At 42.6% G+C, this 14,214-nt stretch overlaps 1 protein-coding gene across 3 annotated transcripts in view; it reads left to right on the top strand.

The window, feature by feature from the left end:
- Window positions 1-14,214, top strand: part of LOC135305421 (FRAS1-related extracellular matrix protein 1-like) — a 93,454-nt gene that overhangs the window by 25,520 nt on the left and 53,720 nt on the right. For 2 of the 3 annotated variants that reach the window (XM_064429037.1, XM_064429038.1), the window contains exons 7-9: window positions 9,071-10,896; window positions 11,025-11,174; window positions 11,924-12,268. Coding sequence is in view for 1 of the 3 variants with exons in the window: in XM_064429038.1 (XP_064285108.1) it covers window positions 9,071-9,272 (202 nt within the window). In the remaining 2 variants the exon portion in view is untranslated. Of the gene's footprint in view, window positions 1-5,214; window positions 5,537-7,966; window positions 8,135-9,070; window positions 10,897-11,024; window positions 11,175-11,923; window positions 12,269-14,214 lie in introns of those variants that run through there. The other variant, XR_010366605.1, reaches the window with a different exon arrangement.

Below are 14,214 nucleotides of genomic sequence, written 5' to 3'. Positions count from 1 at the left end.
CCTCTGAGCTGGCACTGAAACAGGGGAAGCACACAAGCATCTTCATCCCAGTGTCCTCTGTGGTGGTCTCAGTGGGTGCATCGTGCTTATCCAGTGCTTTTGCGCTGGTTTTAATCTTGGTCTTGTTCTTGAATAATAAATGCTGCTGAACAGAGTAGTGCTTACAGAGCAGCCAAGAATGAAGTCTGTTTTTTCTGTATAAACACAGCCCAGTGTGTGTCCCCAGGGCAGAGGGACATGTGTGGGGAGGGCTGGACCCATGTGATGACCACAGAGTGTGTCTCCATTTTCTGCTGCTGGTGGGGGCAGAGAGCTGGGGGCATTGGAAATGGGCAGAGAGCAGAGGAGCAGCAGCAGGACCAAGGAATGGACTGTGAAGGGTAGAACTTGAGTGGATGGGTCAGTTGTCCCTGCAGGGTGCCATCTCTGCCTCTCTCCTCTTCACAATTTCTTCCCAAAAATGGAATTTTTGGGCAGGGGTAAGGAACTGTGTAGCCCAAGGGTGTCAGTGGCCAAGTTGTGTCTGAGGATCAAGCAACCTTGGCCTCTCTCAGATATGAAGGAGATGCCTGTGAAAGGGAGGATGTAAGATGAAGCCAAAGGAGAGGGCACCCACTGGTTGCCTCCACCACAGGAGTGTACAGTGGGTCCAAGAGCTCTGCAGGAAGACTGGAATTCAGGAAAAGAGATGGGGGACTTCTCTTTCAGACATGAAGGAGTTAAAACACAGGGATTAAAAAAAAAAAACCTTTTAAAAAAAACCCCACACTCACACACACTCACACACTCACACACTCTCACAAAACCCTGCACCCTAAATTAATTTCTGCTGGTAATCTATATCGGGTTAAATAACGCCTCATTATTCTGCAACACAGCTGAGGCTTCTCAAAATGTTTATCTTGTTTTGTAACTGGTACCTTCTGGCATATTCCAGTGCCAACTCTCCTAGCTCTTGCTATATTTCATTCTCACTATTTTTGGAATGGAGCTGCTGGTTCCAGGTGATTTAATAAATTGCTTTTTTTTGTGTTCCTTTTAACTTACCCATCTGCTCAACACATGCGTAACTTGCAATCTGTCGGCAGTTTGCAGAAAGACAAACTGTCAGAGCTGCATGCATTTGACAACTTTGTTCCCAATTAGATTAGTGGTAATTTTAACAGATTTCAGGGCAATCGAAAAAAGGGATGACATGTTATTAAAGCATCAATTTTGACAGACCCAAGCACATACAATTTCAGTGTAAATTATTTTAAATGCTTTAATTAAAGCTATGAAAGATTTACCCTTTTAAGCGGTAAGTGATTGCAAGACAAATATAAAGGGAAAGTGGATAACAGAGTTTCCTAAATGGTTTATGCTGCGCATGGCAGTCCACAAGTCACCACCACCATAATCTATGACTGTAATGTTGGAGCATAGTTAATTATTCATAGCCTCATCTCTGGAGCAGACGTGATTAAGAACATGAGGAGCATTCAGAGATCCAAGCAGTACCTATGAAACCAGAGTTCAAGCCCCTCTTAGATCAGATGCCATTAGGAACGAGTTTAGGGGTACCTGAATGGTGGATATTGGTGAAGGTGGTTGATATTTTCGTAAATGCACTTTCATTTTTGTCCCAGTTCTGCTCTGGTTTAGCTGGCCAAAGCCCAGTGGTCAGGGTGATTTGAGACTTAGAGCAATTGGGAATTTTCTATACTTGAAGACACTTTACAGGCTGTACAAGTCTTGTTTAAAAAAAAAAAAAAGAAGAAGAAAAAATAAAGAAAAAATACATCATTTATTATTTAAACAGCATACAGCACTCTAAATTTGTCACTCCAGGAGCACTCTCCCACATGTGTAGCCCATTTAACCATTTAAATGATTTTGTGAATTATGGCCCCCTTCCAGCATCCTTTGTTCAGTCAAAACTGACCTTGGCTTCGTGGTGAGAGGGATGGACTTGGCCCCTGTTTCCCAGCCCTTGGGTCCCAGCTGGAGGATCTTTGGCCTCCCTGCAGTCACACCTTCATTGTACACTGAAATGTTGGTCTGACTTGGAGCTGAAACCTTCCTGGATGGTTGTTCCAAGGATTTAGTTTATTTTCTGTGTGGTGTAAACCTGCCTCATTTTCAGACTGTTAAACATGAATATTGCCTTCCTGTGTAAACTGTTGGTCCCATAGCCTGCGCTGAAAGTTTATTTCCTCTTTAATTCAGGGTTTGTAGTGCTTCCTGTTGCTATTTAGAATAAAAAGCAACAAGCACACTGTCCCCACCCTTCCCTGTTTCTTAAGACCAAGTTTGTATGCATCTGGTTTGCATTTTTCTTGTTTTCTTTGGAGCTGGGTATGGCTTGGTATGACTTTCAGAACAGCTTAAAAGGTTTTCTTTGGAAGTTGCTGACCCAAAGTGTTGTAGTACCAAAATTCAATGGAAGTGAGGGAAGTTTCTCTGGTGAGCACTGAAAGATGCTGGTCAGAGCATGAGATCTCTTGCTGTTTCTAGCAGTTTGGATGCTGGAATATGGAGTGGTTTGTAACTGGCACAAAAAGTCCAGCAAACAGGACAAAATCCTGGTGGAAGTGTCTCACCACCTTTAGGGCTGTTTTTAATCTCGATGCACATAGCACCAGTCTGTTCTCTCCTTTACTGGTCTATGAACCAAACTTTGAAGTATTTCACAGTTGGGACAGCTCCTAAATCCTCTCAAATCCCTTCCTCTAGTCTCTTCTCAACTGGTGTGAATCAGCGAGGCTCTGTTTAATCCAATTAACCTACTCAAATGTGCACTGGTTTAAGATCCACCTCATGTGTCAGTGCTGGTCTCTTGGGATGTTTGAGTTTGTCACAGAAAACCGCCTTTCTTCTTAAAAAGGGAAGGAGACAATGCATCAGAGATTGGAGTGAAAAAAACAAATTCTCTTTGTCATCCCCCAAATCTGTGCTGTTTGAAGGCCACCAAAATGATGGGGCAAGGTGATTGGTATGAAGCAGTGATGGCAACTGGAACAGATTGTTTCAATGCTAATATCAGACCACTCATGCTCACACATATCCAAGTGCCTGCACTGAACAATGGCATGGGAATCCTGCCCAGAGGTCCTTCACCTGGCACAGCCTCTCAAAAACCCTTTTGTTTATATTTTCTCCTTGCCCTGGTGTATCCATTTGTATATGAAAGACACTGTTGTACACTGGGGCCAATTTAATAGGATGAAACTCTCCATTGGCACAAGCGATGCGGTTGGAAAATTGGAAACTTTTATTCCATTGGTACAAAGTCAATTGAGGTTTTCTTTTCAGCAGACCAAAAAAGAAGCCAGTAGGACCTGTAATGCAGTGGTCTTCTGTGTACAGTGGTCTTCTCATGTAACACTAAATAGTATTGAATGACAAGAATATGATGTTGAGACTAAGACTGAGCAGGCAGAAGATTGGATCCTGTGGTCTTCTCCTTGCTCATTAACTCTTCCCCTTCTGAAGGAACTCTAATCATTCTGGGTCAAAGCAGCATATACTGGAGATTGGAGAGGTCTCTTCTTCCCTATGGATTACAGTTGTGATAGGGGCACAAAGAGCTAGGTGTCTGAAAAACCTTCTAATTTTTAGTAAACTTTCCTGAAGACTGTGGGCCGGTTAGAGTTTCTGAGATCAAGTCACTGGAGAAGGTGTTTCTTGTAAACGAAGCAGAGTCATAAAATTGCTTATTTAATCAAGTCACATACAAAGCAGAACAAAATCCCCTGCTTGCATACATATCAAGCTTTTCTGACTAATCTATTTTATAATGTTTTACAATTAACAGGCCAGTGCTCATCAGCTGATAAATAATTAGCAGCTGTTGTTTCTTCTAAGGCATGATGTAAAAGGCTTACATAGGACAAAAAGTAGCTGGAGTTGTTTGCCAAATCTCTGACCAAACATACATTTACCACTAAATAAAAGCAACTTTCTCTGAAAAATTGCACTTCCTCTATAAGAGTCTGCCAGACTGACTAGGAAAAAAGTATTCACCTCCTCTTTGTGTCAGCCAAGTCTTGGAAATCTAAGGTGAAGGTTTCTCTTTTTTATTGGCGTTATTCAGACAAATCAAGAACTCAAATGTAATCACAAGGGTGCTTTTTAGTGTCACCTACTTTATGAGTCACCTACTATCTTGCTAATATCCATAGTTTTCCTGACATTATATACAGGATTGTTTGATTTTTGCTCAAACCCTTTAGCTCTGGGAGGAGAGAAATCTGAATGCGATGAGATGTAACCACCCCTAATGGGTTTAAACAACTGTAGCAGTGTAGTTGTTATTCATCTCGAATAACTAAAAATTGACTCACTGTAGATTCTGGTTACAAATGAGAAGAGATGCAGAGAACAGATCATTTGGGAACTCCCTTTGATAGCATCTTGCTGACTGTCTCAGCAGCCTGCAACTCATTTATTTGCTTACTTGTATCTGTTTTGAGTGAGGGGAAGGTCTGTGTGAGCCAGGAACACCAATAAGAGCAATACCTGCAACTGAACCCATGCTGGAGGAGAGCTCAGTGCCTTCCTCCAGAGCTTTTCTGATTTATTTATTTTTATGCTACATATTCATCAAGCAATTACAAGTGTTCTTGGCTGAGAGAGGGGGATGACTCCTGTTTACAGCACACACAATCATCTATGATTAAGCAAGTTCATACCATGCTCATGCAAAAGTTCAGTCTCCCACTTAGACAAGCTTTACACCTGCTGTAGAGGTTTGCACTGCAATAAAGAAGCATGTTTCTTGTCCATGGTTTTTATCCAATACTTTCACATCATTTTTTATATATCCTAACTTCAGGCCAAGGAGCATCAGAAAGAAAAGGTTTAAAAACTTGAACATGTCTCCAAATTAAAATTGTGAAGCTATTGTAGACAGCTGAGGATAGCTGTGATGTATTTGTGGCAGAAAGTGTCACTGAAGAGGTTTTCTGTAACATTTTGTACTGTTTGGACTTTCCTAAGTGTTGCAGGCTTCATGCCCAGGTATATCGGTTTGCTGTAATACAGCCAAGTGACCAAGGTGTGAAAAACTAAGGCCAGGTCAGTATCTGCCAGGATGGGATGCAGTCTCCCAGCCAACTGGGGATGGTTGAAAGTGATAATTGCTGCCATGAGAGAGCTGAATTTTTTTTTTTTTTTTTTTTTTTTTTTTTTTTTTTTTTTTTTTTTTTTTTTTTTTTGTTAATAGAAGCTCAAACGTGAATGCGTGCTTTGGCCACCTACTCCAAATTCTCTTCTCTGCACACTGACATCTCATACTTGAGTTCAACTTCTCCTACCTGTGGTGAACCTATCAGGATGTCTTGACTCAGCATTGGAATCTCATCCTGGTGCTGGCATGACTGTGTATGGTGAAAAATAGAGATGTTTGTTTTCTGTGCCTTGCCAGCACTGAGACCACTTACCCCCAGCTGTATATAAATATTGAAAGAGCTGGAGATACATCTTGGCTGATTTTATGCCCCAGGGTGAAGACACAGGCTCAGACTTTGCTCTGGACCCATGTTGCTTCTTGCAGGTGAGATGGCAATGCCAATCTAAGTGACTTTGAATAAAGAGGATGGATGGATGGATGGATGGATGGATGGATGGATGGATGGATGGATGGATGGATGGATGAGAGTGGATCATCTTTGCCATGGATGGGATGAGACCTCAGGTTGGTGGCAGCAGAACCATTTCAGCTGTGGATCTGCTGTGAGTCTAGTTTGTGTTAGGCTGGACCACAGGTCACAGCAAAACAAATGTTCAGCTTCCCAGCTAGAGCAGTCCAGCTCTCCTGATCTGACACCAGAGGCTCATGCAGATATGTGTTTATTAATGTATAATAGAGGGAAATTCTTTAGAAGTGTCTGTTCAAAGGAGCAAAGAAAGACTCCTTTGCTGTATTCCATTGGGACTGTTTGGTTCAAGAGGAGCACAAGTTGTCTGTGATTCTGCCTCTAAACCATGGTGCTAAAACCAGGATCATTGGTGGTTTCTGTTGACTGCTTGTGTCTTATGAATTCTGGACTACCTACTGCAGTAATGTGATCACGAACTGTGTCACCAGTGGTTGCAGTTCCCTCAAAATTATCAGGAAGGCTGAACATGTTGTCAAGAGTAGCTTAGACCAGAAATTACTTGAGATCCTTACCTAGAGGTGGTCTGTATGTGAAAAAAAAAAAAACAAAAAAAAAAAAACAACAACCTGTAAGGTTTTTGCCTCTCATTTCTTTTTGGTAGCAGCTTGTTTTTTATTCTTTCCCACTCTTTGTCTTTTGGGCTTCCCTGAAATCAGATTGTACGTCATCCTGCAAGAGCAGGGCTCTGTCTTTTAGAAAAGATGAATTTTAAAGTTGGGGTAGCTCTCTCCACCCCACTGGGATGGAGAAAGCCTACTGGTAATGGAGTCCCACCACTCTCCCCAAATGTTCCTAAGCCTCCAGGTATGTAAGCAAGGCCTCCACCTCACTCAGCAAAGGAAGCCCTGTGCCTTTAAATGCCCTCCCTATGGCCGTGCACACTTTTCTGCTTATTCTGAGCTGACAGGTTTAACATGTCGTTTGCCTGGTCACCGGAGAGAGGCACCTCTGGCAAAAGTTCAGAAGTCAGTGTTTTGGAAAGATTGGTTTGACCAGCTCTGAAGCGAGAGCAAATCCCAGACCAAAGGCAGTCAAATCTTCAACGACATTTAACCACTGTGGTGCTGTAGCTTGCTGACATCCTTTTAACCTGGAGAGGAGTGTTCAGCACACTTAAAGCTTCAATTTTATTTATTGTTTCTTTTCTGCTTTGTTGGCAGGAGAAACTTGGGGTGAAGACAGGATGTTTTGACTTAATTCTAGTTAATTAATTAGCTTGCATCTTGTTCTGGCCCAAGATTACAGAACAGACAGCAATTTTTGATCTTGCCTTGGTATCTAGACTTCTATAATATACTGCAACACTATAATATATAGTGTTGCAGTAAGGATATATATTCCCTTATTGCCTCTGCAGGGCTTGTTATTGAAATGATCTTAAGATTCACCACATCTTGTTTTGTAAAATTGCCACATCACAAACTTCTTCTCCTCCCTTGATATTTACATTGAAGGGTAACAATTTCTTAAAAACAAGAAAACAAACAAGAGCATGCAAACAGTTAATAGCAAGTGGTGCCCAAATTACATATTTCTTAAACTCGTGGCCTACTTTACTAATCAGTTGTCATAAGATGTCAGATGGGGACCCATCACTGAAGGATTGTAGAATGCAGCCAGTGAAGCAACTAATTTGTTGGGCAGTGGCATGGAGGTGTGTGTCCCCAAGGAGCTGAAGTGATCAGAGCAGGTGAAGAAAGTTTGGACAGATCAGTATCTCTGTGGTATAAAACCCAACACTTGGCTGAATTCACAGGGATGCTGAGGGCAAGGGCACCACGGGTCCTCCTTGGGGATATGCATGGTGGGGGACTGCAGTACCGCTGCTTCCAGAGAGAAAGGCAAGTCAGCTCAACGCTTGGAGGAGCATGACCTGAGGTGTGCAGGGATTAGAATAGTTGAGCAGTTTGTGGTTCCATCTGGGAGAGCTGTAGCTCCCTGGTTTATTTGCCAACTCATTCCCAAAACTTTTGCTTCCCGGTCACAGCGGGAGTCGGCATTGGTCATTCTCTGTGGGCACCAGACAGGCCACCCTTCACTCCCTTCTGCACTCCCTTCAGGCAGGTGATGGTGATTGAGCCAGCAGAGCAGAGGAACCATTGCCCCCAATGCAGCTGGGAGCAAAACAGGAACAAACATAAGAACCTCTCTTGTGCACTACAAGATGTAAAAGACTTAACACTTACAAGTTTCCCATATACTCCTTTAACACTAATTGTTTTAAAAGTGCTGTGTGACATTCTTCCCTTTTCCCTTTATCCCGTCCCAATACAGGTGCACCCCTGCTTCACTTATGGAATTGTCTTCCTATTCAAACTCCACAGGTGCAGCAGTGAAACAAATCCTCTCCAAAACTCCTCCAAAGGATGAGCCCCATTCCCCTGTGGGACCTGGGTGTGGGTCAGTGTGGGACACCAGGAACCCCTCACATTAGCAAGTCACTCTCTTTCTCAGCAAAAATGAGGATCTCAGTTCTTGCCCCTTCTCTTAGGGTAAGCTCAAACCCAGGTATTTGATTTGGGATCTTTAGTGCAACAAGTCCTCAGGAGAAAATCTTCTTTTGGTGCTTTGATTTCCAAATGTTATGGTACACTGCAAGAAGAGTCACACAAGATTGATGCATTATGTATTAGAAGTATTTAGCTCTCTTGCTGTACAGATTAAGAATGGTCATGTCACAGGAATTATCAGGAAATTCCCAGACCTGGAGGTCATTTTTGAGCCTTGCTCCAGCAAGGGCTTGATTCAGTGCAGCAGACTACTACCAAATGCAACAATCCAGTGCTCAGCCTGGACCCACAGTTTCAGGACTGACCAAACCCAGGGGAAAGGATGTTGGAGGACATTATGATCATATCAGCAAGGCTGGCAGACAATCTGGAGGATGCCTTGCACAGGTAGTGTGGACCACATGCCCTGGCAGAACGACACTCAGCAAGCCCACACAAATGCTGTCTGGAGCTGTAAAAGTAAAAAGACACCAGTTCCTTCCATCCTGTTGAATTCAGGCAAGGTACTTACTTGAGGGACAGATTCTTGGTTCCAAAAAAGCTGCTTTGACCTTTGAGCTGCCAAATTCCTTCCCCCATTACCTCCCATCTTTCTTTCTAGTGTTGCACAGCTACTCTGAGTCATTGTTTATCTAATTTAATTAACATTTGCTAGTGCCTGCAACCTAAAACACTGTCTTAAAACATTTGCTTGAAAAGCTTCCTTGTCCCAGAGCTGTCATTTTTAACATGATGGATAATGGATAGAAATAATTATCCTGAACAAGGTTAGACAGCTTAAATGATTTGAGTTTCAAGGAATTAGTAAGCTTAGCTAAACATCTTATTTTTCAAGACACATTAATAATGAAAACACAGCAATGTCCATAATGGATTTTTAAATCTGTTCTCTACTAAATTTTTTGTGATCTCTCACAGGTTCAACAACTTAATGCAGGAAAGTTTAAATCAGCATGTCATCTCATACATGAAATCACAGGATATCCTGATTTGGAAGGTGCCCACAAGGATCATCAAGTCCAATTCCTGGCCCTACACAGGACATCCCAAAGAATCACATCATCTGTCACCACGTACATCATCAACCCCTGCATTGAAAGGACTTTTGAACCCCAGATAAGATGCTTCCAAGGCTGTGGAGAGCTGGTGTCCAGCTTAACTGGCCCAAGTGGGAGGGCACTGCATACATGGGTCGTGGGAGGACCTGGATTCATAGAAAGTCAGCCCCCAGAACAGCTCTGGAACAGGCCAGAAGAAATCAGAAGGCAGAGACTTGGTACAAACAGAGTGAGCTATTTCAGCTTTACAAAGATAAAAAGCAGAGTGGAATTGGGCTCACTGCCTCTGTATTATTTCCCTAGTCCATAATTTTGGGGAAAATAGAAGTTTTCGATTACTCATTGACCTTTAGCTTTGAAGAAAAACAGAACTTTGGCATTGAAATTGCCAAAAAATAAGAGTAACAATTTGCAATTGCTTAATTTCCCTCCTAGAAAGCCAGGTGCAGCCAGGCCTCCTGGCTTTGCACTGCGCAGAAGTGAGCTCTCCTCCAGGGACACTCAATCCAAGGCAGACAAAGAAAACATGGAGAAAAACAAGCACCTGGCAGAGAAATGCCAAGCCACAGGCAACAGGACATGGGAATGTCCCCTTCCTGCCCTGCTCATTGCACTGTGACACTTTTCAAATAATGACCCTCCTGCACCAGGCAAGATGCACAGACGTGATGTTGTTCCCTTTGGTTTGGAGCAGAACTACCCACACATCCCTCATGAACCCACCCCAGCAGCAGAGTCTGGGTTATAGGCTCCTGCAGTCTAAATTGCATCAATATGATGGAGATTTTTACATAAGATAGATTTTTGTTTTTCTTTAATTCTCATTCTACAAGTTTTACATTGCTGGGGCCTTTTTAAATAAAAATTCCCATTAAAAAAAAAGTCCCTTTTAACTTCTGAAAGCAAAGGAAAATTTTCTTGGAAAGTTTACCCACTTGGTAAAATCCAGAGTTTTGCTTTGACCCTCACTTTTTACATTTTTAGATTTCTTTTTTAAAGATTCTGCATTGGTGTAGAACGATTTAAAATTCTTCCAGCAAAGTGTAGTTTTATTGCTCCAGAGACAGCATAAAGCTGAATGGGTGGCTGTATTTCAGGCGAGGAGCTGTGGGAGAGTGCAGCTTGCAAGTGGCAATAGAACCCAGAAATTGAACTCTAGCCTTTCTATTCAGTGCTCTTTTTATTATTAAGTCATGGAATAAGTAAAATGTTACAGGGACACTTTAAATCTACACTTGTTTGTACAGCATCCAATGAATATGTGATGGGGAAAGAAAATGAAAAATGTGGGGATGTTGAAAATAAGGAAAAGAGTGGATGCTGAAGAATCAAGTGTGGTAAACTATGATACAGTTAAATCTGTAATTTTAATGTGAAATGAAGCAACACAGCTTTAGTGCATTCTCATGGTTGTGGGGTGGTTTTGGGGTAGATCCTCCTTGCTCAGAGGATGGGACATCTTTGTGACATCACAGAAGGCAGCAATGGCCAGGAGCTGCCTCAGCTGTAGCAAAAAAATGTTATTTTATTATTGAAGCTCCCTTTTGTTTTGATTTTTTTTTCAGACTTGAAACAAAACTGTCCAGAACTGATTTGCACAGAACTTTTGATCATGCTTGTGAAAGTTTTGTCACAGGTGGCAAAGACAGGTGAGAGTGTGGAGCCATCATTCACACCAGCATCAAGGTAGGATATGAGACAGGTTTGGATGGAGGATGCCTGCAGGCTGCCATTAGCACCTCTTAATGATCTGAAGCCTAAATGTCTGGTTGATGGCTCTAATTTATGCTAATGAGCCTTGCTTTGTTTTTAAGGGGCAAGAAGGTTCATCTGGAGCTGGCTAAGATTCACCTGCAGGGCTACAGATTGTTGTTGCTCCTTCTAGAGTAAGACAGTGCAGATGACCCACCACCAGAATTTACCCATTGTTTTCCACTGGGATCCAGCCTTGCTGAGTTTTTTGGGTAAGTATCCCTATCCTGACAAGTGTTAGCACCTCCCAGCATGGGAAAGGCAGGAAGAGGCAAGAGAGTGTGACCACTTTTCCAGGCAAGGACAATGAAAACCATTCCTAACACTGGCACCATACAGGCTGCAATTTTGAGAAGTAGCTTGCAATTTTGAAGTCCTTAGTTGTGCTTTTGTAACCCAGAATAGGCAATAAAATACAAATATTGCTCCTATTCATGTCCCTGAGCAGGATGGAAAAAAAACCTGAAAAAGACATTTCCTTGTGTTCTAGGCTGACAGGGACCACAGATTTATTTCTGTTTCTCACCAGTCTAAACCAGTTCCCTGGGGGCCACCACTGGCACTGGAACTCCTATGCTCCTACAGTCATCTAGTTGTGCTGGCCTCATGACTGGAATGTCATGGTGATTGCTCCAGTGGGAGGATGTGGGAATCTCTAGGCCAAATATGTTGGAAAAGAATGGCAATGGCAGATTCTCCTGCTGTTATTTCTTACCTTGTTTTAGATGTGGTCTAAATGTTCCAAATTCCCTGTAATTGTCTTTCTCCTACTTTGAGAAAACAGCACAGTGTTAAATATGGTTTCCTGACAGTGTTTTTAACATGCAGTAGTGGGACAGATGAAAACACTAAGGAGATTTTCCTGTGTTTTTGTGCCTCAGATGAGGAGCAAGTGACCCATGATCTGCCCCATCATTTCTAGTGTTGTAAATAACCACAGTTTGTGTTTTCTGTATATCAGAGATGGGTGAGTCAAATGGCAGAGAGCACCGAACACAGTCCCATGGCAAGGAGATCCTCCTGTGTACCATGGATTAAATCCTGCAGCCTAAAATGTGATTCCAAAGTTGTCAGTGGATTCTTGTTCCAGACTTTCTGGTACCCAAGACTGTTGCAGTGCTGCAGTGGGGTGTTGAGCAGCCACAAGAAAACCAAATCTGAGGGGTGAGAAAAGCAAGGTGTACACAAACCCTATGGGTGGCAAAGATACTCATCCACAAACATTCCCCATGGAGCAAGAGGAGAGCCAGCTCTGCCTTTTTATCAAAACCAGGAATCAGAAGAAAGGAACCACAACCCACACGAGGTATCTGCTCCTGGGGTTTTCCTTCCTGTAGCACAGTTGGGTTTCTGGTGCCATTTGTTCCCTGAACTTGTGGCTGTGTAACATGAGGCAGAGCATTCATTATTGGGGAGCCACAACTGAGAGATGGATAATATGGTTGGGTGCCAAGTGTTAGCCTTGGCCCTGTGTAACTATCATGTTGGTAACCTGAGTTAAATTGCTCGTGGCAAAACCAAGAGATTGGTTTTCCTTAGCAACCACTTTGTAACTGCAGAGTGAGTCCAACACAAGCAGTAGTAAAATATTATAATATAGGTACTTTTTTACAGTTACCAGGTCATTCTTGGAGATATATATGTATTTATAATGAATGTGTTCCCTCTGTGTGCTGGGTGGCTGTGAGAAGCTGGGCTTTGGGGCATGAATTAGCTGCAGCCTCCTTCATTGCTGGAGTTCAGGGGGTGTAACAGCCTCTGCTCACACTTTTTGGTTGGGAGGAAGAACTGCTTTGTCCCCTGCCTTTGTTGCCTGGCCAGTTCTTGGCAGACCTGTGTCATCTCCTTGCATCTGATGGAACCTTTGCTTCTTGCCTGCCCCATGACTGTATGAGTGGGGCAGTTGTGGTTGTCCTGCTGGGATTTTGGCCAAACACCATGGCAGAAAGTGCTCTTAAACACATTAGGCAGCACTAGGAAGCACAGGCATGAGCACATAAAAACTGCTGCTAATACAGATGTATTTTTAATAGATGAAATGCAGAATGGTTGTGGTGGGTGTTCTTTTGGTCATGTACTGGCTCTTCAGCCTAGTGCATGATGTATAGAGCAGATTTCTGGGTGTTTGGGGTTTTTTAATTGAAGAAAAAGGAAGTTTTCATGTGAAAATCTCAAATTTGCTATGGAAAAATCCTATGGGGGTAATCAAAATGCAGCAGTGTGTTCTGGGATCACACCAATGTGCCAAAGTCCAGCAGCTTCAGCTGGATGTCCTGATCTGAGAACATCACAGTGTTCCATTGTATGTCCCATCCAACATAAACAGTTGTGACTTGATTTTTCTTCTGTAAGAAAATCTCAGTGCTTCAACATTTGGCTGAAAACAAATACCAGTTAATGTTCTTTATGTTTATTAAATAGGAAATCAGTGAGTAAGAAAGAGAGTGTGAAAAATGTTCTATAATAATTTCAGATTTTGTTGATAATGACACAGATCCTTGCCCCAAAATTTTAAATTCAAGCAACTAGCCAACTTATGCAATATTTAGAAAATGTGTGATCTTCTGATTATTCCAGTGGAAAATGTTTAGGAATTTGCAGAGCAGTCTCTGTGGTGATTTAGATGTAGGGATTCATTCAAGCATCTGCTTAGGTCCTGTTGATGCTGTAAGACCTAAATCCCATTCCTAAACAGCAGCACTTTCCCAGGTGAGGATTCAGGTTGGAAAACAGACCCTGTTGGGTCTGTTTCAAGCTTTTCTCACAACCACAACTGCACTGGGGTAGATGTCCAGGGGGAGGGAGTAATTTCCCCAAACATCTTCTGTTCCCTGCAGCTGGATCCAGTCTTGGCTGTGAGTTGGACACAGTCCTCATGGTTTAGGAAGTGGTTCCTGTAAACCCAGAGCAAGGCTAATTTCAGGTTATTAGAGTTTTGGCTCTCAAAGCTTAGTTTCTCACTCTGCTCTCTACTCAAACCCTGGCAGGTGAGTTTGTGAGGTTATTCCTTGTGCAAACATGGAGAATCATTGAATCCTACAAAACTGCCCCACTGTTTGACTGGGAGAAGTTGGGTAGGACGCTTGCCACTGTCTCTCTGCAGAGTCTTCAATGATTTTCAAAGGACAGTTGACTTTTTCTAAATTTAAAATGTATTTCTATGGAAACTGGAAGGCTAGAAGAATGATTTGAGAAAGTTTCATACCTAATGGCAGCCCAGATAATGGCAGTAGACAGCCACACGATGTGTGG

This window comes from Passer domesticus, chromosome 7, assembly GCF_036417665.1.
Source record: "Passer domesticus isolate bPasDom1 chromosome 7, bPasDom1.hap1, whole genome shotgun sequence".
Taxonomy (NCBI): domain Eukaryota; kingdom Metazoa; phylum Chordata; class Aves; order Passeriformes; family Passeridae; genus Passer; species Passer domesticus.
Note: the sequence above shows the minus strand (reverse complement) of the source record. Positions and strands in the feature narration are given on the sequence as shown.